Source organism: Xenopus laevis, chromosome 1L, assembly GCF_017654675.1.
Source record: "Xenopus laevis strain J_2021 chromosome 1L, Xenopus_laevis_v10.1, whole genome shotgun sequence".
NCBI classification, from domain to species: Eukaryota; Metazoa; Chordata; class Amphibia; order Anura; family Pipidae; genus Xenopus; species Xenopus laevis.
Window position 1 is genome coordinate 78,468 of NC_054371.1, and position 24,987 is coordinate 103,454.

Here is a 24,987-nt window from a genome sequence, read left to right on the forward strand (position 1 = left end):
CACAGTAGATAACAGATAAGTACTAATATATTTTATATAACAAGCTGCTGTGTAGCCATGGGTGCAGCCATTCAAGCACAGGATACACAGTAGATAACTGATAAGTATTACTATAGTTTATATAAACAAGCTGCTGTGTAGCCATGGGGGCAGCCATTCAAGCACAGGATACACAGTAGATAACAGATAAGTACTACTATAGTTTATATAAACAAGCTGCTGTGTAGCCATGGGGGCACCAATTCAAGCACAGGATACACAGTAGATAACAGATAAGTACTACTATAGTTTATATAAACAAGCTGCTCTGTAGCCATGGTGGCAGCCATTCAAGCACAGGATACACAGTAGATTACAGATAAGTACTACTATATTTTATCTAATTAATCTGCTGTGTAGCCATGGGGGCAGCCATTCAAGCACAGGATACACAGTAGATAACAGATAAGTACTACTATAGTTTATATAAACAAGCTGCTGTGTAGCCATGGTGGCAGACATTCAAGCACAGGATACACAGTAGATAACAGATAAGTACTACTATATTTTATCTAATTAATCTGCTGTGTAGCCATGGGGGCAGCCATTCAAGCACAGGATACACAGTAGATAACAGATAAGTACTACTATAGTTTATATAAACAAGCTGCTGTGTAGCCATGGGGGCAGCCATTCAAGCACAGGATACACAGTAGATAACAGATAAGTACTACTATATTTTATCTAATTAATCTGCTGTGTAGCCATGGGGGCAGCCATTCAAGCACAGGATACACAGTAGATAACAGATAAGTACTACTATAGTTTATATAAAAAAGCTGCTGTGTAGCCATGGGGGCAGCCATTCAAGCACAGGATACACAGTAGGTAACAGATAAGTACTAATATAGTTTATATAAACAAGCTGCTGTGTAGCCATGGGGAGAGCCATTCAAGCACAGGATACACGGTAGATAACAGATAAGTACTACTATATAGTTTATATAAACAAGCTGCTGTGTAGCCATGGGGCCACCCATTCAAGCACAGGATACACAGTAGATAACAGATAAGTACTACTATAGTTTATATAAACAAGCGGCTGTGTAGCCATGGGGCAGCCATTCAAGCACAGGATACACAGTAGATAACAGATAAGTACTACTATTGTTTATATAAACAAGCTGCTGTGTAGCCATGGGGGCAGCCATTCAAGCACAGGATACACAGTAGATAACAGATAAGTACTACTATAGTTTATATAAACAAGCTGCTGTGTAGCCATGGGGGCAGCCATTCAAGCACAGGATACACAGTAGATAACAGATAAGTACTACTATATTTTATCTAATTAATCTGCTGTGTAGCCATGGGGGCAGCCATTCAAGCACAGGATACACAGTAGATAACAGATAAGTACTACTATAGTTTATATAAACAAGCTGCTGTGTAGCCATGGGGGCAGCCATTCAAGCACAGGATACACAGTAGGTAACAGATAAGTACTAATATAGTTTATATAAACAAGCTGCTGTGTAGCCATGGGGAGAGCCATTCAAGCACAGGATACACGGTAGATAACAGATAAGTACTACTATATAGTTTATATAAACAAGCTGCTGTGTAGCCATGGGGGCAGCCATTCAATTAGAGGATACACAGTAGGTAACAGATAAGTACTACTATAGTTTATATAAACAAGCTGCTGTGTAGCCATGGGGCAGCCATTCAAGCACAGGATACACAGTAGATAACAGATAAGTACTACTATTGTTTATATAAACAAGCTGCTGTGTAGCCATGGGGGCAGCCATTCAAGCACAGGATACACAGTAGATAACAGATAAGTACTACTATAGTTTATATAAACAATCTGCTGTGTAGCCATGGGTGCAGCCATTTAAGCACAGGATACACAGTAGATAACAGATAAGTACTACTATAGTTTATATAAACAAGCTGCTGTGTAGCCATGGGGAGAGCCATTCAAGCACAGGATACACGGTAGATAACAGATAATAACTACTATAGTTAATATAAACAAGCTGCTGTGTAGCCATGGGGGCAGCCATTCAAGCACAGGATACACAGTAGATAACAGATAAGTACTACTATAGTTTATATAAACAAGCTGCTGTGTAGCCATGAGGGCAGCCATTCAAGCACAGGATACACGGTAGATAACAGATAAGTACTATTATAGTTTATATAAACAAGCTGCTGTGTAGCCATGGGGCAGCCATTCAAGCACAGGATGCACAGTAGATAACAGATAAGTACTACTATAGTTTATATAAACAAGCTGCTGTGTAGCCATGGGGCAGCCATTCAAGCAGAGGATACACAGTAGATAACAGATAAGTACTACTATAGTTTATATAAACAAGCTGCTGTGTAGCCATGGGGAGAGCCATTCAAGCACAGGACACACGGTAGATAACAGATAAGTACTACTATAGTTTATATAAACAAGCTGCTGTGTAGCCATGGGGGCAGCCATTCAAGCACAGGATACACAGTAGATAACAGATAAGTACTACTATAGTTTATATAAACAAGCTGCTGTGTAGCCATGGGGGCAGCCATTCAAGCACAGGATACACAGTAGATAACAGATAAGTACTACTATAGTTTATATAAACAAGCTGCTGTGTAGCCATGGGGGCAGCCATTCAAGCACAGGATGAATGGCTGCCCCCATGGCTATACAGCAGCTTATTTATATGAACTATGTAGAATTTCTGAAGCAAACACACCGGTTGTACCAGTGCAGCACAGCAGTACAGTAAGTTTTTGTTAATTTACAATACTTATTAAATTATTTGGTGTTACTGTTCATTTAACTCAGGGGTTCTCGTGGCAAAGTAAAATTGAAATCAAATTTCTATTGGAAAATATACAATTATAAATAATAGGGAAACATATACTTACCTTATGTTAAGTGCTCTTATCCATGATATTAGCTATTCTTATTCCTTATTCTTGGGGGGCAGAGTAACCCAGAAATCCATAGTCCCATTTGTACAGTGCATACATTCTGTACCCCTCAACCCCTCAATTTAAAAGTACCACTAGTTAAGCCCATAGTTCCATAACTACCTTGTTACTATATACAGTATTTAGGTTACTATTTTTTCATCACAAGACTGCCCATTCTGAGCCCACTTTGACCCAGTTCCAATTATCCTGAGCAGAACAACACATAGCCGACTCCAGTACAGGTATTCTTAGGTTACATACCCCCTCCTTCCAGCTGTCAATCCCCCAAAGTGCACTGCTCCCTCCTGAATCTCATTCATTGGTTTTTGCTTTGACCAGTTTCCTGGCTCCTGCAACAGTGGGTTCCAGGCCACCTCCGGCCTATGGATTCTGGGAGACATCTTTATCCGAGAATATTTTACAGTATTTGACAGAGGCAACAACCGTGTGGGATTTGCTCCAACCCCAAAGGTCTAACCAATCCAGGGAACAGTTTCTGCATATAATCTACTCTCAATGCTACAACACATGTCTTTAATATTGACCAATAAATTCCTTATGCTCGAAAAACATCCTAATTCTGATTCATTTGAGTTTGTACAATAAACGTCAGGCAACAATAAATACACATTCATGTATTATAAGGGATAATATACCCCCTACTATATATGATAAGGATATTAGAAGTCACTGAGGGGTTGTTCTGTGACCATATAAAGGCACAAGGCTGCAGGCTGAGTTATACAGGGAACTCTGAGTATCACTCATGTATTATAAGGGATAATATACCCCCTACTATATATGATAAGGATATTAGAAGTCACTGAGGGGTTGTTCTATGACCATATAAAGACACAAGGCTACAGGCTGAGTTATACAGGGAACTCTGAGTATCACTCATGTATTATAAGGGATAATGTACCCCCTACTGTAAATGATAAGGATATTAGAAGTCACTGAGGGGTTGTTCTGTGACCATATAAAGGCACAAGGCTGCAGGCTGAGTTATACAGGGAACTCTGAGTATCACTCATGTATTATAAGGGATAATGTACCCCCTACTGTAAATGATAAGGATATTAGAAGTCACTGAGGGGTTATGTGACCATATGAAGACACAAGGCTGCAGGCTGAGTTATACAGGGAACTCTGAGTATCACTCATGCATTATAAGGGATAATGTACCCCCTACTGTAAATGATAAGGATATTAGAAGTCACTGAGGGGTTGTTCTGTGACCATATAAAGGCACAAGGCTGCAGGCTGAATTATACAGGGAACTCTGAGTATCACTCAAGTATTATAAGTGATAATGTACCCCCTACTGTAAATGATAAGGATATTAGAAGTCACTGAGGGGTTGTTCTGTGACCATATAAAGGCACAAGGCTGCAGACTGAGTTATACAGGGAACTCTGAGTATCACTCATGTATTATAAGGGATAATGTACCCCCTACTGTAAATGATAAGGATATTAGAAGTCACTGAGGGGTTGTTCTGTGACCATATAAAGGCACAAGGCTGCAGGCTGAGTTATACAGGGAACTCTGAGTATCACTCATGTATTATAAGGGATAATGTACCCCCTACTGTAAATGATAAGGATATTAGAAGTCACTGAGGGGTTGTTCTGTGACTATATAAAGACAAAAGGCTACAGGCTGAGTTATACAGGGAACTCTGAGTATCACTCATGTATTATAAGGGATAATGTACCCCCTACTGTAAATGATAAGGATATTAGAAGTCACTGAGGGGTTGTTCTGTGACCATATAAAGGCACAAGGTTGCAGGCTGAGTTATACAGGGAACTCTGAGTATCACTCATGTATTATAATGGATCATGCACCCCTACTGTAAATGATAAGGATATTAGTAGTCACTGAAGTGTTCTGTGTAGGAATGGGCAAAAAAATCTGCCATAGTTAAATTAGTAGGGAATTTGTAAGTGTCGCCACAGCCAAAATTTTTTGCGATATGACATCAAAAATTCAACACGTGGCTGAAAGGTGCGTGTGTCAAAAAAGAAGTGTACAGCAGCAGGCAGCATTGGGTCACAGTCGGGCAACTAGTACACGTAGGACTGTGCCCGATTTTTTTGCCATTGCTTCACGACCCATATGCTCACAACAGGCAGAGGCGGTGGTAGAGTGGCTGACCCAGGCTATTGGTATAACCTGCCAGTTCAGTGCAGGGGGACACCCCATTCCCCTTATTGTTTGATCCTGAGGTGGACTTGGGCTCAGACACCCAGGATCTTTTTCATGATGATCAGGCAGGAATGGGGGATGTATTCATGTCTAATGAGGAGGAGAAGGTCATGGCACAGCTCACTTCAGTAGGGGATATTAGGCAGGGCCCCCTAATGGCAGGACAAGGGGCTGCTGGTGTGGGCTCAGACACTAACGTGCTGGATATGGGTGACGTGATGCAGGGTCTGGTCTGGGGGAGGACGATGACAGGGACAGACCCTGGGAGCCGGCTCAGGAGCTTAACAGCAGCAGTTCAGGGGGGAACTGTGTGTTGTTGATGATGAGGATGATGAGCCGGCCCCACAGAGGCAGAAAACCCACCAAACCTCTGCTAGGGGGGGCAGGCAACAGGGCAACACTGCACCAGGGTCCAGAGCCTCTTGGCGTACGGGTGGGGACCATCTCGAGCCCTCCACAGCAGGCAAGCCAGTGGCACGTTTCACCTGCCAGACTGAGGGCCAATCAGTAGCAGTGTGTCAGCTCTGCTGGCAGAAAGTTAGAAGGGGGTAGACAGGGTCACATATTGGAAGGTCAGCTTTAAGTTCCCATATGAAACGTCATCACAGGATGATGTGGGAACAGCACCAAAGTGCCCGGGCATTGGGGGACTGTGGTGCTTCCAGTCCACCTCCTCCCATTCCTCAGGGAAGAAGTGCTGGCTTCACATCCCCTTTAGCAAGGGAAGAGAATTGTGGGGCTCACAGTTGGAGGCGTCTTCTGTGTAGCTCTGCATCTTCTGCAGCCCCCTGCCTCCTCCTCCTCACTGCCATCATCAGTGTAGCCCCTGTCCCGCCAGGTTTCCCTCCCCCAGTTCATTGGCCGCAAGGCACCTTTCGCCCCCAGCCACCCCCAAGTGCAGAGGCTCAATGCCTGCCTGGCAAAGTTTCTGGCAGTGCAGCTGCTGCCCTATCAGCTTGTTGAAGCAGCCCCCTTCCAACAGCTGATGGCTTGCGCTGGCCCTAACTGGCGGATCCCCAGCCACCATTATTTTACCAGGTAGGCCGTCCCTGCCGTCCACCAGCAGGTGGTGGAGAATGTGTCCCTGTCGCTGGATCCTGCTGTCGGTGGCAGGGTGTACTACAACACTGACACGTGGACCAGCAGGCATGGGCAGGGGAGGTACATCTCATATACTGCCCACTGGGTCACCCTCCTGAGTGCTGGGGAGGGTACAAGCAGGGGTGCTCTCCTCAGGCTAGAGGTGCCTCCCCATGGGGTACAGGGCAAACCCCATATGACCACTTCCTACTCCTCCGCTATGGATGAGCCACCACTGAAACGTCCCCGCAGTTATGCTTTAGTGCAGCACAAGCGCTGTCAGACTGTGCTGCAACTCCTCTGCCTGGGGGAGAGGAGCCATACTGCACCTGAGCTCATGGCCACCTCCCAGACTCATGTGGAGCTGTGGTTCACTCCCCGCCAGCTCCAAGCATGTAATGTTGTTTGTGACAACGGTAACAACCTGCTGGCCGCCATCCGCCTAGGCCACCTGACCCACGTGCCTTGCTCACACATGTCCTCATCCTTGTGATGCAGTGCTTCCTGAAGAGCTACCAAGGGTTGGATGACTTGTTGGAGAAGGCACGTAGGGTATGTGGCCACTTTCTCAGATCCCCCACCACCAGTGCATCTTTGGCACAGATGCAGCAGCAGCATAATCTGGCACCCCACAGTGATTTGTAGAGCAGCGCTTTGCAGTCAGTAATTACCTGCTGGAGCACATTGCCAGGGGTACTCAGGGGGCAGATTTGGGGTACTTCAGTGCAGAGCAGTGGCAGCAGATGAGACAGCTCTGCCGAGTACTTGCCCCCATAGGCAGGCAGAAGGGGTTGGGGACAGGAAGAGGAGCAAGTTCTGCCCAATGAGGAGGATGAGGGAGAGGAGAACTGGGTGCCTGCACAGCATGTGGAGCAGAGCACATGCCACCCAATCACCCCAGCTATTGTCTGTGGCTGGGAGGTCATAGAGAAGGTGGAGAAGGAGGAGGTAGATGACCTGCTGCATCTGGAGGGCAGTGAAGAAAAGATTGGTCAGTGACACCTCTTCTACATGTCTGCCCATATGTAGATTTGCCTCTACAGCGATCCCCAGATCTGTTCAATCAAAGACCAGGATGATTACTGAGTGACCAGCCAGAGAGAGTGGAGGGTGGGTCAATTAAAGAGGGTTCTGTGCTCAAAACTGGTGGAGGCCTTCCCCCAGTCTGCCACTTCTCAGGCCTCCACTATGACAAGAGCTCTGATAATGCTGGAAGCTGCAGGCCTGAATGGGTGGGGCAGGGAGGTCACATGGTCAGGAAGCTGTTGGCTCAGACAGGTCAGGAGGAAGTGGAAGTGCATGCTGGGAAAGAGGTAACAGGAAAGACTTGCTGCAGTGTGGGCTGGTGGCTGCACAACAGAGTGGGATAAGCTGCGGCCTCCCCTCCATTTGGACTGTGATTCCTCAGAGAAGAAGGTAGTAGTAGAAGGTAGATTTATTTAAATAGAATAAATAGATTTCTCTTCTTAACTACAATAAAGCCACTTGATTCCTATTTATTTTGCTATTTTTGAGCAGAAGTGTGTTAAGGTAATAGTGTAACATCAGTAACTGTTAAGTGTCATATAACTGCAGAGAACAAGTAACTGTGATGAACCCCCTACGTTGCTTCAAATGAAAGTTCTTTTCCTCTAGTCTGAAGGGCGGGGGGCTCTGGTATGGTGATTCTCTTTATGGGTAAAAAAGGTCCCCTGCATAGACGGAGGGTGATTTTTTTGCTTGGGGAGGCTACGTATGCCGCGGTAAAATATAAACCCCACCCACTATTAAACCCCACCCACTGTTTATTTTCACAAGGTTTTAAAGAGAACCATAGCACTAGGGAACCTAGGACACAGATGGAAATGTCACCCAAAGCACATTATATAGTGAAAGCAGGTGGCACAGATACCTAAAGCATATTATACAGAGATGAAGTAGGTACCGCCACCCAGTGCTCCTACCAAGAAGCCACATTTCTGAAGCTAGGGATCTCTATGACTAACTTGTACAAGGTTAAGAGGTACAAGTGACTGCATTTATAAAGTGGGAAAATCAAATATTTCTCATATTAGATACCATTTTTGGAATTTAATTGTACAGTTGTACCAACCCTCAAAGCTGCACCTCCAGTCTTTAAAAATTCCACTACACTAGCAATCTGGAACACTAGTGGGCCAACAATTATACCAGTGATTGTACATATACAGTATACTGAATGTGTGTGTATGTGCCATTCTAGTTTCTATTCCTTTCTTGCGTTTTTGATGTCTTGTTGTTTCTGTTTCTCCATATTTTTTTCTTCTATTCTATTCACTTCTTTTCACCATTCCCTTTCTCTCGTTCTCTCTATGCCTATTGTTTCCTTGCTAACCTATTTTCCATTTCCTTTTTATGCAGTATTAATGATGTATTTTCACTATCTTCACTGTCATCTGCCACTCCTTCTCTTCCTCCTTCCTCTTTTTATTGTACCCCACACTAGCATTTACTTCCTTCCTTAGTAAATAAAATAAACCAATATGGAAGGTGCCCATGAAACTATATTCTACCAATATTTTTTTCAAATAACATACCCTGCTGCTCTCTACTTTCTGTGTTCTTGCCCTAAAACATTTTAGACTCATTTTTATTAGTTATAATCTAATCATGAGTAGTCAATGAGGGTTTCTATGGCAGTGTGACCATGTATTATAAGGGATAATGTACCCCCTACTGTAAATGATAAGGATATTAGAAGTCATCGAGGGGTTCTGTGACCATATAAAGGCACAAGGCTGCAGGCTGAGTTATACAGGAAACTCTGAGTATCACTCATGTATTATAAGGGATAATGTACTCCCTACTGTAAATGATAAGGATATTAGAAGTCACTGAGTTGTTGTTCTGTGACCATATAAAGACACAAGGCTGCAGGCTGAGTTATACAGGAAACTCTGAGTATCACTCATGTATTATAAGGGATAATGTCCCCCTACTGTAAATGATAAGGATATTAGAAGTCACTGAGGGGTTGTTCTGTGACCATATAAAGGCACAAGGCTGCAGGCTGAGTTATACAGGAAACTCTGAGTATCACTCATGTATTATAAGGGGTAATGTACCCCCTACTGTAAATGATAAGGATATAAGAAGTCACTGAGGGGTTGTTCTGTGACCATATAAAGGCACAAGGCTGCAGGCTGAGTTATACAGGGAACTCTGAGTATCACTCATGTATTATAAGAGATAATGTACCCCTACTGTAAATGATAAGGATATTAGAAGTCACTGAGGGGTTATGTGACCATATAAAGGCACAAGGCTGCAGGCTGAGTTATACAGGGAACTCTGAGTATCACTCATGTATTATAAGGGATAATGTACCCCTACTGTAAATGATAAGGATATTAGAAGTCACTGAGGGGTTGTTCTGTGACCATATAAAGGCACAAGGCTGCAGGCTGAGGTCACTGAGGGGTTGTTCTGTGACCATATAAAGGCACAAGGCTGCAGGCTGAGTTATACAGGGAACTCTGAGTATCACTCATGTATTATAAGGGATAATGTACCCCCTACTGTAAATGATAAGGATATTAGAAGTCACTGAGGGGTTGTTCTGTGACCATATAAAGGCACAAGGCTGCAGGCTGAGTTATACAGGGAACTCTGAGTATCACTCATGTATTATAAGGGATAATGTACCCCCTACTGTAAATGATAAGGATATTAGAAGTCACTGAGGGGTTGTTCTGTGACCATATAAAGGCACAAGGCTGCAGGCTGAGTTATACAGGGAACTCTGAGTATCACTCATGTATTATAAGGGATAATGTACCCCCTACTGTAAATGATAAGGATATAAGAAGTCATTGAACCCTGAAACATTGATCTAGTTAAATTCCCCATGCCAATTGCATCTGTGTGTTAACAGGGCCGGACTGGAGCAGGGGGGGCCCACTGCGATCTGAACTTCTGGGGCCCCCTGCGTGCATGGCCAAATGACAGCCGGCACCGCAGCCGGATCTTTTTTTGGAGCTTGGCAGTCCGACCCTATGTGTTGGTGTACCTGCACCCCCAGCAGTATAGTACAGTGATATTCCAGGCATTCCAAAACAGACAGATGCCAATCTTGCATGAGAAAAGTTTAACACCCTCTGTACGTTTTTAGTTAGCTGTTCTCCTTCACTGAGCTCCATGACCTTAGTTAAATCTTAACTTTAGATGTAGAATAAGGTGATTTGTTGCTTGATGATGGTGAATGCAAAAACAGTTCTGATGCTTCAAGTTGAAGCGGGACACATACATTCAAGCTCGCAAACTCCTCTCCTAACCTACATGACCCATCCGAGTTTCTGCAGCTTGGAATGTTAATTATCCAATGTCTTTATTGCTGAAGATTTCTTCTGATTGCACGCCTCCTTGCTGTGCTGCTTCTTTGAATTTCCCGCACAACTGATAATCATAGCTCAGCCAATAGGCGAGTGACCTTAAAGCAGAAACAAACCCCGTTCCGACGCCTGTGTGATTGATGCCTATTACAAACGCAGGGTTAGCCTAGCTGCAGCTCCTTCGGTCCATATGTTGGTGCACCTCGCTTCTTCTCACTGCGTGTTACCTGCTCTTGCTATATGTCACAGTTTAGCAGCAATCAATCACATACCTCGGCTGCTGTTAACTGTCTCTGTCACAGTGTTTTATGGCAGTCCAAAGCAGTGTCTTTGATGAGGAAGGGGTATGTTTTTAGCAGGCTTATCTTGTGAACTCAAGTGCTCACAAACTTTTTCTGCATGGTCAATGAGTTTTAGGGAGGCTTAGCCTCCCCAAGCCTTAATGAAAATCCGCCTATGGTCCCCTGCTATTTGTCTATAATGTCCTCTAATGTACTTGTAAAGTCTAATCATGTCCCCTCACAAGCGCCTTTTTTCCCCCAGAGAAAACAAGCCCAACCTTGTCAGTCTCCCCTCATAATTTAACTCTTCCCTCCCTCTAACCAGTTTAGTTGCACTTAGTCTCTGCACTCTCTCCAGCTCATTTATATCCCTCTTAAGGACTGGAGTCCAAAACTGCCCCCATACTCCAGATGAGGCCTCACCAGGGACCTATAAAGAGACACAATTATGTTTCATCCCTTGAGTTAATTCCCTTTTTTATACAAGAACTTTATTTGCTTTAGTAGCCACAGAATGACACTGCCCAGAATTAGACAACTTGTTATCTACAAAGACCCCTAGATCCTTCTCATTTAAGGAAACTCCCAACACACTGCCATTTAGTGTAGAACTTGCATTTATATTATTTTTGCCAAAGTGCATAACCTGCATTTATCAACATTGAACCTCATTTTCCAGTTTGCTGCCCAGTTTTCCAACTTAGACAAATCACTGTGCAAAGTGGCAGCATCCTGCTCACATTTTGCCAGTTTCATAAAAACATCAGTGGTTTTTTACATAAGCTCTGGTTTACTAATAATGGTATCTACTACTACTCAGTCTATATTGCTGTTTAACCAAAAAGTACCATCTATAGTTTATATATTACTAATAGTTTACAACTAATAATAAATCTGAACACATTGGGGCACATTTACTAAGCTCAAGTGGATTCAAAGTAAAAAAACATAGAATTTTTTACTTTGTAAAAAATCGAATAGGCTATTTTGACTTCGACTTCGAATTGAACTATCCGAACTAAAAATCGTTCAACTATTTGACCATTCGATAGTCGAAGTACTGTCTCTTTAAAAAAAACTTCGACTACCTACTTCGCCATTTAAAACCTACTGAGCACCAATGTTAGCCTATGGGGACCTTCCCCATAAGCTTTTTAAGCAATTTCTGATCAAAGGAAAATCGATTGGATTAAAATCCTTTGAATCATTCAATTCGAAGGATTTAATCGTTCAATCGAACGATTTTTCCTTCGATCGTTCGATCCAAGTATTTGCGGTAAATCCTTCGACTTCGATACTTCAACCCTTAGTAAATGGGCCTCATAATGTCTCGGTGCTTTGTATCCCACATTAAAATGAATAAACCATATATTTACGTGAATGAACAATATATTTATGGGTAAATCTAAGGAGTCTGAAAAACTATGTAATTTTATGTGACATTACTCCAAATGAGAATAGTCATAGTTGTGTCATATTATCCAAACAACTTCAAGTACCATCTGAGTAGTAGTTAAATGAAAAATAAACGTCAAATAGGTTTTTTGTTTTTTTATGGTGTAATTTTTTTTAAATTAATTTAAATTCTTTAAATTCTATTCGTAGATACCATAAGTAGAGTATGATTGATAAATATAGTGATAATATCAATATCCATATCATTAACAATAACATCAATAACAATTATGTATCAATCCTGCCAGAATAAAATAAAATTAATATAGTATATAATATTGAAATGCTACCGTTCGTCCAAAGTTAAATGTTTAGTACAGGGGTGTCCAAACTTTTTGCAACGAGGGCCAGATTTAGTGAAGTGAAAATGTGTGAGGGCTGACCATTCAACCTGATATCCATTCTGAGGTAGCTTGTTTGTGATCAGGATCATTCACTCCTGGAGATGGACAAGTGGAGTCTGTTTGGACTTATTCAAGGTCCCCACAGGCTTTCTAACTATTTTTTGGTGGAAGAAAAATTCAAAGGATTTTATCGTTCGAGCAAACGATTTTTCATTCGTTCGTTCGATCAAACTATTTGCGGTAAATCCTTAGACTTCGATATTCGAAAGATTTACATTCGGCAGTCGAATATCAAGGGATAATTAACCCTCGATATTCGACCATATGTAAATCTGCCCCAACGTCTATTGCTAACACCTTCAGCACACACACACAACAGTATAGACAATCATTTCACTAATCATGTGCCCAAATATTACTGCTATGACTACGTGATTCTTGATTGTACTGTGCTGGAGGGACAGATTATTATTAATTTCATGATGGAGGCTGAGGGCCGGTGTAAATTTGAAAATGGGCTGCAATTGGCCCCCGGGCCTGACTTTGGACATGCCTGGTTTAGTATATGAAACAATATATGGAGGGTTGTCTTCATGAAATTAGGGCTAGAATAAACATATTCACTTTGAAAAGTAGATTCATGTTTCTAGAAGAAAATGCGAAGGAAATTGATGGTTAATTAGTTGGTTGAGTTGAATTGTTAAGGCTAGATCACAAAGAATTTATTAATCCTTTGAACCATAAAGGATTATATAAATTTTCTATCATCCTTGTCTAAGCTGTGTAAATAAATTTTCCACTTGGGGGTTAGTTTCAGTTGGGTCTTCATGTTGTCGAAACTGAGGTTTATAGCTTATTTTATTGTATAAACCTCTTACTTCTGACAGAACCTCCTTTAAAGGGAAGCTGACACCAAAAAAACTTCTTTTAAAAAAGCTTTCTTTCACTTAATAAACCCAGTTCTGCATCCGACTGTGGCCGACTGTGGCAGCCAGACTCCTGCTTCCTGTCAGAATGTGAGCTCGATGATGTCACAAAGGGGGCGGAGCTTCCTCCTCCTCTCCGCTATATCTCTCTGACGTCTGTGAACCACGTGTGCTTTAGTAACTGATTTGCTAAGTACTGTAACTTGGTCATCATTTATATAGTTTCTTTATTATTATATAATGAAGTATAAATGCATATTCATTCTCTTTCTCAAAGTGTCACACTGTTTCGGTGACTTGCGGCTGCCGCTGCGGAACTGTTATGTCCTCCTCCTCCTGGGGCTTCTCCGATCCAGCCGGCAAGACTGTGGCAGCAGCTGAGGCCAAACACGAGCCCCTGTCCTGGAGTCGGAAGGGCTCTCCTCCTGACGGGCGAGTGTTGGCGCAGAGAAGATGCGCACGGAACTAGCACGTCTCTTAGCGCCGAAGACAGTCTGCTCGCTGGGCCTTGATACATCATGCGGTGCACTGGGTGGAGGGCGGATAGATTTGGTGACGTCATTTGCGTGCTGATGTAACAGCCGGTATGAGAAGAGAAGTCCCACATCTGTAGTTCGCACACTATTTCCATCTCGGGCTGTTTGCTGTCCTTATCATTTGAACACAGTATTCTTAGATCCTCTACCCAGTGCACCGCATGATGTATCAAGGCCCAGCGAGCAGACTGTCTTTGGCGCTAAGAGACATGCTAGTTCCGTGCGCATCTTCTCTGCGCCAACACTCGCCCGTCAGGAGGAGAGCCCTTCCGACTCCAGGACAGGGGCTCGTGTTTGGCCTCAGCTGCTGCCACAGTCTTGCCGGCTGGATCGGAGAAGCCCCAGGAGGAGGAGGACATAACAGTTCCGCAGCGGCAGCCGCAAGTCACCGAAACAGTGTGACACTGTGAGAAAGAGAATGAATATGCATTTATACTTCATTATATAATAATAAAGAAACTATATAAATGATGACCAAGTTACAGTACTTAGCAAATCAGTTACTAAAGCACACGTGGTTCACAGACGCCAGAGAGATATAGCGGAGAGGAGGGGGAAGCTCCGCCCCCTTTGTGACATCATCGAGCTCACATTCTGACAGGAAGCAGGAGTCTGGCTGCCACAGTCGGCCACAGTCGGATGCAGAACTGGGTTTATTAAGTGAAAGAAAGCTTTAAGGAGAAAACAGTCAGCATGACATATAGGTAACTTCAAATGAAGAATCATTTTTTTAAAAGAAATTTTTTTGGTGTCAGCTTCCCTTTAAAGAAAGTATTTGGAGAAAGTAATAACTGAGAGTTTTAATTATAGTTCAAAAATTATTTTACCTCCTTCCAATAATTTATTATTAGTGGACAGTCCCATATCAAATGAAATGTATTTGGAGAGGGGGAGTCACATTTAGGGCATCTATTGAGATAATTGCTATTTTTGGATGTAGAATATTATTCCAGCTGGTTCAAGAACCTACTAGGAATAACTCTCTTTTGTACCTGTAATAACTAATAATACTGAACTCCTCTGTAGCATTCATACTCATGTAGTCTTCCCACTGACTCTAATGCAATTCAGCACATTTTGACACAAAGCAAAACATGCCATATTCATATATAATCATGCAGTCTACAGAGCTTGAAAGTAAAGGAAAATGTTTTAATGGTAGCCCCAAAGCTGAAAAAAGGTGACACAAACAAAACACCCATAGAAGATGTTTAATCAAATTCCATTGCATGTTGATAAAATAATGTCAGGCATCAAAACACAGAAAATAATTTTGATGCGCGACAAAATCATTGTGCGCGTCAAATCCGTTTTGCACATTTTTAATTGATTTTTTGGCTAAGCAAAATGCCACAGATTCGCCTATCACTAGTTCTGTGACCATAAAATATATAGTTATATATATATAGGAAGTCTATATATTTCTGAGTATACAAATATAATGTTTGTACTGATTATAACTGATATTACTAAGTGCAGTTATAAGGATTCCATTTACAGGATATTCATGGTCCTCTATAAAATACAGAAAAAAACAACACTGTAACATCAATTCATCTTGTTCAAAAAGAATCCAGTAAAAAGACAAACCACAACTGCACAAAGTTTTATTCACACTCACTCAAAGATTAAAAGTACCCCAGGCTTAGGTGTAACACTGTCACTTGCCCCCATCCTTCATTTAGCCAGCTGACTATATGCAAATGTCTGAATGACTAAATCATTGCCGTAAATTTAGATATTCATTATAGTCCTGAGCCCTGTGTTCTCATGGGCTGCCTACTGTGTATTAGGGTTGGATGTGGGTTTTCTGCAAGATTACTCACAGTGGCATAAGTACCATATCATACAGCGCCGAAGCGCCTAACGCTAGCGTGAATTCGCCGTTGGGCATTTTCGTTACTTCGCAGATTCACTAACGGACGCTGGCGTAACTTCGCTAGTGTTACTTCGCACCCTTACCCCTGGCGAATTTGCGCAACGGACGTAACTATGCAAATTCACTAACGCGCACATTGTTCTGAACACTACCTTTTACGATAGACTTCCTTCACCACCTCAGACCTGGCGAAGCGCAATAGAGTAGATGGGGATTGCTTCAAAAAAAGTTTAAAAATTTTCTAAGTCCCAAAAAATGCTGGCGTTTTTTCTTTATTATGGGTGATAGGCGGAAAAAGATAGAAAACATTTTTGGGGCTCCCCTCCTTCCCCCCTACATTTCTTAACTCATGGCAACTTAACTATACAGTGGGCACATGTGTAGGGCAAAATAAAAATTTTATTTGCTGTTTTGAAGGTTTCCCAGGCTTGTGTACTTCTGCTACATATACCTCCATTGTAACTTCAATTTGGCGCCGTATGCAAATTAACCATCGCTAGCTTAATTTTGCTTGGTGAATTAACGCTAGCGCAACTTCGCAACCTTACGCTTCCCCTGAGCGTAACTTCGGATTTTAGTGAATTTGCGGAGCGCTGGCAAAATTATGTCTGGCGAAGTGCGGTGAAGCGTGGCGAAGTGGACGCCAGCGCAACTACGAATCTTAGTGAATGTCCCACCATGGGAGAAGCACAATTGAGCTGATAAAGGGAATTGCAGGGATCAGTTATGGAGGATATGATCACTATATATAAATATATATGGGACAGTAATGAAATAGAGAAAGTACAGAGAAGAGCGACTAAGCTGATAAAGGATTTTGAAGGGATCAGTTATGGGGAAAGACAAGTTGGGATTGGTTACACTGGGGAAGAGTCAGCGAAGGGAGCTATGATCACTATATATAAATATATAAGGAGATATGATCACTATATATAAATATATAAGCGGGATATGTTCACTATATATAAATATATAAGGGGGATATGATCACTATATATAAATATATAAGGGGATATGATCACTATATATAAATATATAAGGGGATATGATCACTATATATAAATCTATAAGGGGGATATGATCACTATATATAAATATATAAGGGGGATATGATCACTATATATAAATATATAAGGGGATATGATCACTATATATAAATATATAAGGGGATATGATCACTATATATAAATATATAAGGGAATATGATCACTATATATACATATATAAGGGGATATGATCACTATATATAAATATATCAAGGGGAATATAATCACTATAGGAGGAAGGCTTCAGTATAGAAGCCGAAACGTCGAAATGAAATAAACAGATCTTTTTTGCACCTTTAAAAAGTCCTGAGAGTGCGGTTTTTGTACAGTATTTGGTTTACATAATTTTTGAATACTGCACCCAGGCAGCTGTTTTTGTATACATGAGTGCTCCAGTTTTGTGAGAATATAAATATATAAGGGGATATGATCACTATATATAAATATATAAGGGTATATGATCACTATATATAAATATATAAGGGTAAATGATATCCCCACCCACCTTTCCTCTTATATACATGTAACCCTTTCTTGGCAGGAATATGCAGGGCCACACTGTGGCGCTAACAGTATAGATCCCAAGCCTCCGCTAAGTGGGAGATTTGTGGGGTTTGGACGAGTTAAGTGCCTCCACCCAGGGCTAAAACCAGATATTGGTGGCATACAACTCCCTGGGAACTGCTATAGCAGCGATTTTGGTACCAATTGTAGCAGACAATAAACAATACAATAGGCAGATATGCAGTAATATGTAATATTAGAAATGCAATACATGCATTCCAATAAGAACAGTGAGATAACAATAATACAATGAATATTAGACAATATAATAAGTATCACCCTTTGTATGAAAATGTCAACTGTCATTTTAAGAAGTGAGTGTGGACATTATTATTTATATATAAATATATAAGGGGGATATGATCACTATATATAAATATATTAGGGTATATGATCACTATATATAAATATATAAGGGGATATAATCAGTATATATAAATATATAAGGGGGATATGATCACTATATATAAATATATAAGGGGAATATGATCACTATATATAAATATATAAGGGTGATATGATCACTATATATAAATATATAAGGGGATATGATCCCTATATATAAATATATAAGGGGCATATGATCACTTTATATAAATATATAAGGGGATATGATCACTATATATAAATATATAAGGGGGATATGATCACTATATATAAATATATTAGGGTATATGATCACTATATATATAAATATATAAGGGGATATAATCACTATATATAAATATATAAGGGGATATGATCACTATATATAAATATATAAGGGGGATATGATCACTATATACAAATATATAAGGGGATATGATCACTATATATAAATATATAAGGGGGATATGATCACTATATATAAATATATAAGGGGAATATGATCACTATATATAAATATATAAGGGTGATATGATCACTATATATAAATATATAAGGGGATATGATCCCTATATATAAATATATAAGGGGGATATGATCACTATATATAAATATATAAGGGTGATATGATCACTATATATAAATATATAAGGGGATATGATCACTATATATAAATATATAAGGGGATATGATCACTATATATAAATATATAAGGGGGATATGATCACTATATATAAATATATAAGGGGATATGATCACTATATATAAATTTATAAGGGGGATATGATCATGATATATAAATATATAAGGGAGATATGATCACTATATATAAATATATAAGGGTGATATGATCACTATATATAAATATATAAGGGGATATGATCACTATATATAAATATATAAGGGGGATATGATCACTATATATAAATATATAAGGGGGATATGATCACTATATATAAATATATAAGGGGGATATGATCACTATATATAAATATATAAGGGGATATAATCAGTATATATAAATATATAAGGGGATATGATCACTATATATAAATATATAAGGGGAATATGATCACTATATATAAATATATAAGGGTGATATGATCACTATATATAAATATATAAGGGGATATGATCCCTATATATAAATATATAAGGGGCATATGATCACTTTATATAAATATATAAGGGGATATGATCATTATATATAAATATATAAGGGGATATGATCACTATATACAAATATATAAGGGGATATGATCACTATATACAAATATATAAGGGGATATGATCACTATATATAAATATATAAGGGGGATATGATCACTATATATAAATATATAAGGGGAATATGATCACTATATATAAATATATAAGGGGATATGATCACTATATATAAATATATAAGGGGATATGATCACTATATATAAATATATAAGGGGGATATGATCACTATATATAAATATATAAGGGTGATATGATCACTATATATAAATATATAAGGGGGATATGATCACTATATATAAATATATAAGGGGATATGATCACTATATATAAATATATAAGGGGGATATGATCACTATATATAAATATATAAGGGGATATGATCACTATATATAAATTTATAAGGGGGATATGATCATGATATATAAATATATAAGGGAAATATGATCACTATATATAAATATATAAGGGTGATATGATCACTATATATAAATATATAAGGGGATATGATCACTATATATAAATATATAAGGGGGATATGATCACTATATATAAATATATAAGGGGGATATGATCACTATATATAAATATATAAGGGGGATATGATCACTATATATAAATATATAAGGGGATATAATCACTATATATAAATATATAAGGGGATATGATCACTATATATAAATATATAAGGGGGATATGATCACTATATATAAATATTATAAGGGGATATGATCACTATATATAAATTCATAAGGGGAATATGATCACTATATATAAATATATAAGGGAAATATGATCACTATTTATAAATATATAAGGGGGATATGATCACTATATATAAATATATAAGGGGATATGACCCCTATATATAAGGGGCATATGATCACTTTATATAAATATATAAGGGGATATGATCACTATATATAAATATATAAGGGGGATATGATCACTATATATAAATATATTAGGGTATATGATCACTATATATAAATATATAAGGGGATATAATCACTATATATAAATATATAAGGGGATATGATCACTATATATAAATATATAAGGGGGATATGATCACTATATACAAATATATAAGGGGATATGATCACTATATATAAATATATAAGGGGGATATGATCTCTATATATAAATATATAAGGGGAATATGATCACTATATATAAATATATAAGGGTGATATGATCACTATATATAAATATATAAGGGGATATGATCCCTATATATAAATATATAAGGGGGATATGATCACTATATATAAATATATAAGGGGATATAATCACTATATATAAATATATAAGGGGATATGATCACTATATATAAATTTATAAGGGGGATATGATCATGATATATAAATATATAAGGGAAATATGATCACTATATATAAATATATAAGGGTGATATGATCACTATATATAAATATATAAGGGGATATGATCACTATATATAAATATATAAGGGGGATATGATCACTATATATAAATATATAAGGGGGATATGATCACTATATATAAATATATAAGGGGGATATGATCACTATATATAAATATATAAGGGGATATGATCACTATATATAAATATATAAGGGGATATGATCACTATATATAAATATATAAGGGGATATGATCACTATATATAAATATATAAGGGGGATATGATCACTATATATAAATATATAAGGGGGATATGATCACTATATATAAATATATAAGGGTGATATGATCACTATATATAAATATATAAGGGGATATGATCACTATATATAAATATATAAGGGGGATATGATCACTATATATAAATATATAAGGGGATATGATCACTATATATAAATTTATAAGGGGGATATGATCACTATATATAAATATATAAGGGAAATATGATCACTATATATAAATATATAAGGGTGATATGATCACTATATATAAATATATAAGGGGATATGATCACTATATATAAATATATAAGGGGGATATGATCACTATATATAAATATATAAGGGGGATATGATCACTATATATAAATATATAAGGGGATATGATCAGTATATATAAATATATAAGGGGGATATGATTACTATATATGAATATATAAGGGGAATATATAATAAATGTGGTTCTCTTATCCAATAATTGTTGAAACCAGTATGTATGTAAAAAAACTGCATAAACCCACAGTGGGGGTAAAACTATTGTTTGTTTTACTATTGAAATGTGTATTAATAGTGTTAAGGAACGTGGATCCAAATGACAGAAAAGTCAGGCTCGCAGGCATCTGGATAACAGATTCCATAGTTGTTCTGGACATAGTTGTTCTCAGCACATGTCCCTTTGTACATGGAATATATTGTGCAGTTTGAGTTGTGGAACAAAGTATTTTATTAGTGATATATGAGATTTCTCCCAGGCTCAACCCTTGAGACCTAGATAAGATCTGACTGGGGAGTTCCTAAATAATGGAGCTTATTGCCCCCACCCAGTTACATAGTATGAGGGGAGGCAGAAGAGCAGTTTCCTACAGAAAATATTTGGAATTCACATCACCCCTATTCTGCTCCCTCACCTAATCCCAACTGAGTCCCACCCATATTTATGTAGTGGGTGTGGAACCAACTAAATGGCCAGAAATGTCCCTCCTAATTACAAACATATTCAGAGAAACTGTACATGGGATCTACTCTCTATTGTGCAACACTAACTCATTCCAGCCACAGTCACTCTTATCCCTTATTATCCACCTTTCCTTTTCTATCCCCACCCACCATTCCTCTTATTTCCCCACCCACCTTTCCTCTTATATACCTGTAACCCTTTCTTGGCAGGAATATGCAGGGCCACACTGTGGCCCTAACAGTATAAATCCCAAGCCTCCGCTAAGTGGGAGATTTGTAGGGTTTGGATAAGTTAAGTGCCTCCACCCAGGGCTAAAACCAGATGTTGGTGGCATATAACTCACTGGGAACTGCAATAGCAGTGATTTTGAGTACAAATTGTAGCAGACAATAAACCACACAATAAGCAGATATGCAGTAATATGTAATGTAATATATGCAATGCAATAAGAACAGTGAAATAATAATAATACAATGAATATTAGACAATATAAGAAGTATCACCATTTGTATGAAAATGTCCACTGTCACTTTAAGAATGGTGAGTGTGCACACTAGGGGTCTGAGGGGATATAACCCTAACCCTACAGTAATATGATGAGAATTATGTGTTGCAACACCAGATTGATGCCCCCGGGATGTGTAAAGTGAAGGTCTCACCAACTCCCAGTGATAGTGAAAGAAGAAGGATCCTGTGAGGCAGAGCAGATACAGGGAAGCAGTCTGGCAGCTTTAATCCACACTGAGCTTGGAATGCTGGTGTAGGGAAAGGCTTCCTGAATTCCTGAGGATCCACTGTACGTGTCACAGAGGCTCATGGGAAATCCACAGTCCAGATCGGGTGTACACGCTGGCAACTCACTACAGGGCTGAAGTCCTATCTATCCTACAGGGATTACTCCCCCAGCAATAGCTCAGCTGCACTAGTTCCACTCACTATGATGGCTGACTGGAAAGGGTTAACTAACTCCCTGTGCTCTGACTATGGGATTCCCTATATGGGTAAATATTCTATAGGTGAAATCCCTGGCTTCCTACTCAGATAAATCAGCAGGAACACTCACAGCAGAGAGGAGAAATCTCAGGCTGCTCTCAGTAGTTCTGTGCAGAGACCATGCTTTCTTCTTCTCTTCTTCCTGGTTAACCTCAGCCTCACTTTCATTTTGGCTCCAAACTTCTTTCAGAGAGGTCACAAGGTCAGAAGCAAATCCTTCTTGCTGATTGGCCAGGCTGTGGCAGAAAAGTGTCTCACTGCAGTGCAAGCAGCAGCCATGTTTTTGGTGGATCCAGATTTAAAGTCACAGGGTTATGCAGTTAGGGAAAGGGCAAATAACACTTCCCTACATTCTCCCCCTGGAAAATCCCTTCTTGCCCAGCAAAGGTACAACCACTGTAAACAAGCAATATGCAGTTTATAATAACAGTTTTAACATCCACTTCTAATAGACTCTCCTAAGATCTATCAAGTCACAATAGTTGCTGTAAGAGAAATTAAATTAGTAGTATGCAACAGACATCATAGAAGATAACCTACTCATCATTTGGTGCATTTCTCTTAGCACATCAGTGACACAAGGCACATTCAAACCATTTTGATAAGGTAAAGCATATCCAACAAAAGGTTGAGAAGTATAGCTAGGTGCGCCTAGAGAATCATAGGTGAGGGCACTAGGAGGCCTCCTTATCCTTTCTCCCCTCCGCACATCCCTAGCAGACAGTCCTGAGGCTGGGTTAACTGAAATTTTAGTTTGATTTAGTCCAGACTGGGTAGCAGGAACAAAGTCTGGGGTGTCTGTGCTCAAAGTCCCTCTTGCAGATGGAGATTAGTAGGTGCAACTGTTGGCTGTCAATCATCATCTGCATGAATTGCTGCAGGTGAATCTACTGAAACATCAAAGTAATTTTGTGAAATCTCAGCATCAGAGGGATCATTACTAACAGTAGAGTCTGTTTGATTTTCAGCCTCTGAGTCAGATACCTGAGATATGGGTAAGAGATGATTTCTGTGCCAGACTTTTAGATACCCCCTTGGACCTTTAATGCGGTAGACAGGGATACCAGGCAGTTTATCAACTACAACATAAAAGTCTGTACCCCAATGATCAGCTAGTTTATGCTGAGCCTGGTTTCCTAGGTTTCTCAGTAACACTCTATCTCCAGGAACAAGTTCATTGTGACATACTTTGGCATCATGTCTTCTCTTGTTGCCTCGATTAGTTTTGGAAGCATTATCCTCAGCAAGGTCCTTTAGACGAGTCTTCCTTTAATTTAGCAACATACTGAGAGTGACTGATACTGTCCATGCCATCTACTGACACTCCAAAGTAAAGATCTATTGGTAGTCGTGCATCTCTACCAAACATGAGGAAGTAGGGAGGATATCCAGTAGTCTCATGATGAGTGCAGTTGTAAGCATGAACCATGTTACTAACATGGCGAATCTAGAATCTTTTCTCTTTAACAGGAAGTGTAGCAAGCATGTTGTCACGTTCGGCACCCTATATCCAGAACCCAAGCTAAGCTCCCTGGTCTCTGCTCTCACTTCTGCCTTTAACCGCCGCCTTTCACCTCGGGAGGAGCCCTCGGCTAATTGGATGCCGCCAGGTCTTAACAGAGAGAGGAGCAAAGCTAACAGTTCTGGACGAGCAAAGGGGCACAATCGTCTCACCAGGATACTGGAAGGAAAACCCCCCCAGGAACAGGCAGGCTGGGCCAGCACAAGCAGACCAGGGTCAAAAACACAATAGATCAGTCAGAATACATGTATGAAGCACCTAGGAACAAATAATAATCTCGGTTGCACCATAATGGTGTAAGTGGGTCAGTGGCAGGAGGATTAAGAAGAGTGTTTGCCATTTTCCACACCCTACGTAGGGATCCGATGGGAGGGGAGAGTAATGCCTGAGATTTAGTGACAGAATTTCCTAGGATCCAACTTATTGGTTTATCAGGAAAGCCATTCAACTGAGCCCAAAGCGAATGCAGCACTCTATGGTGCGAACCTTCCACCCATGTAGCGAGGTGGGACAATTGTGCTGCCAAATAATATAAAAACATATCTGGGAGGCACAAGCCAGCTTTGTTTTTAGCACACATCAATGTTTCAAGTTTTAGTCGTGGCCTGGAATGAGCTCACACCAGTTCCCT

The 24,987-nt window shown here is 39.6% G+C and overlaps 1 protein-coding gene across 2 annotated transcripts in view; it reads left to right on the forward strand.

The window, feature by feature from the left end:
• The window catches only part of LOC108704873 (pepsin A), a 35,097-nt gene extending 31,567 nt beyond the window's left edge, over nt 1-3,530 (forward strand). The window contains exon 9 of one of the 2 annotated variants that reach the window (XM_041586389.1): nt 3,298-3,530. In XM_041586389.1, the coding sequence (XP_041442323.1) occupies nt 3,298-3,435 (138 nt within the window). In that variant the 3' untranslated portion in view covers nt 3,436-3,530. The remainder of the gene's footprint in view (nt 1-3,297) is intronic. The other variant, XM_041586392.1, reaches the window with a different exon arrangement.
• The last annotated feature ends 21,457 nt before the right edge of the window (nt 3,531-24,987 follow it).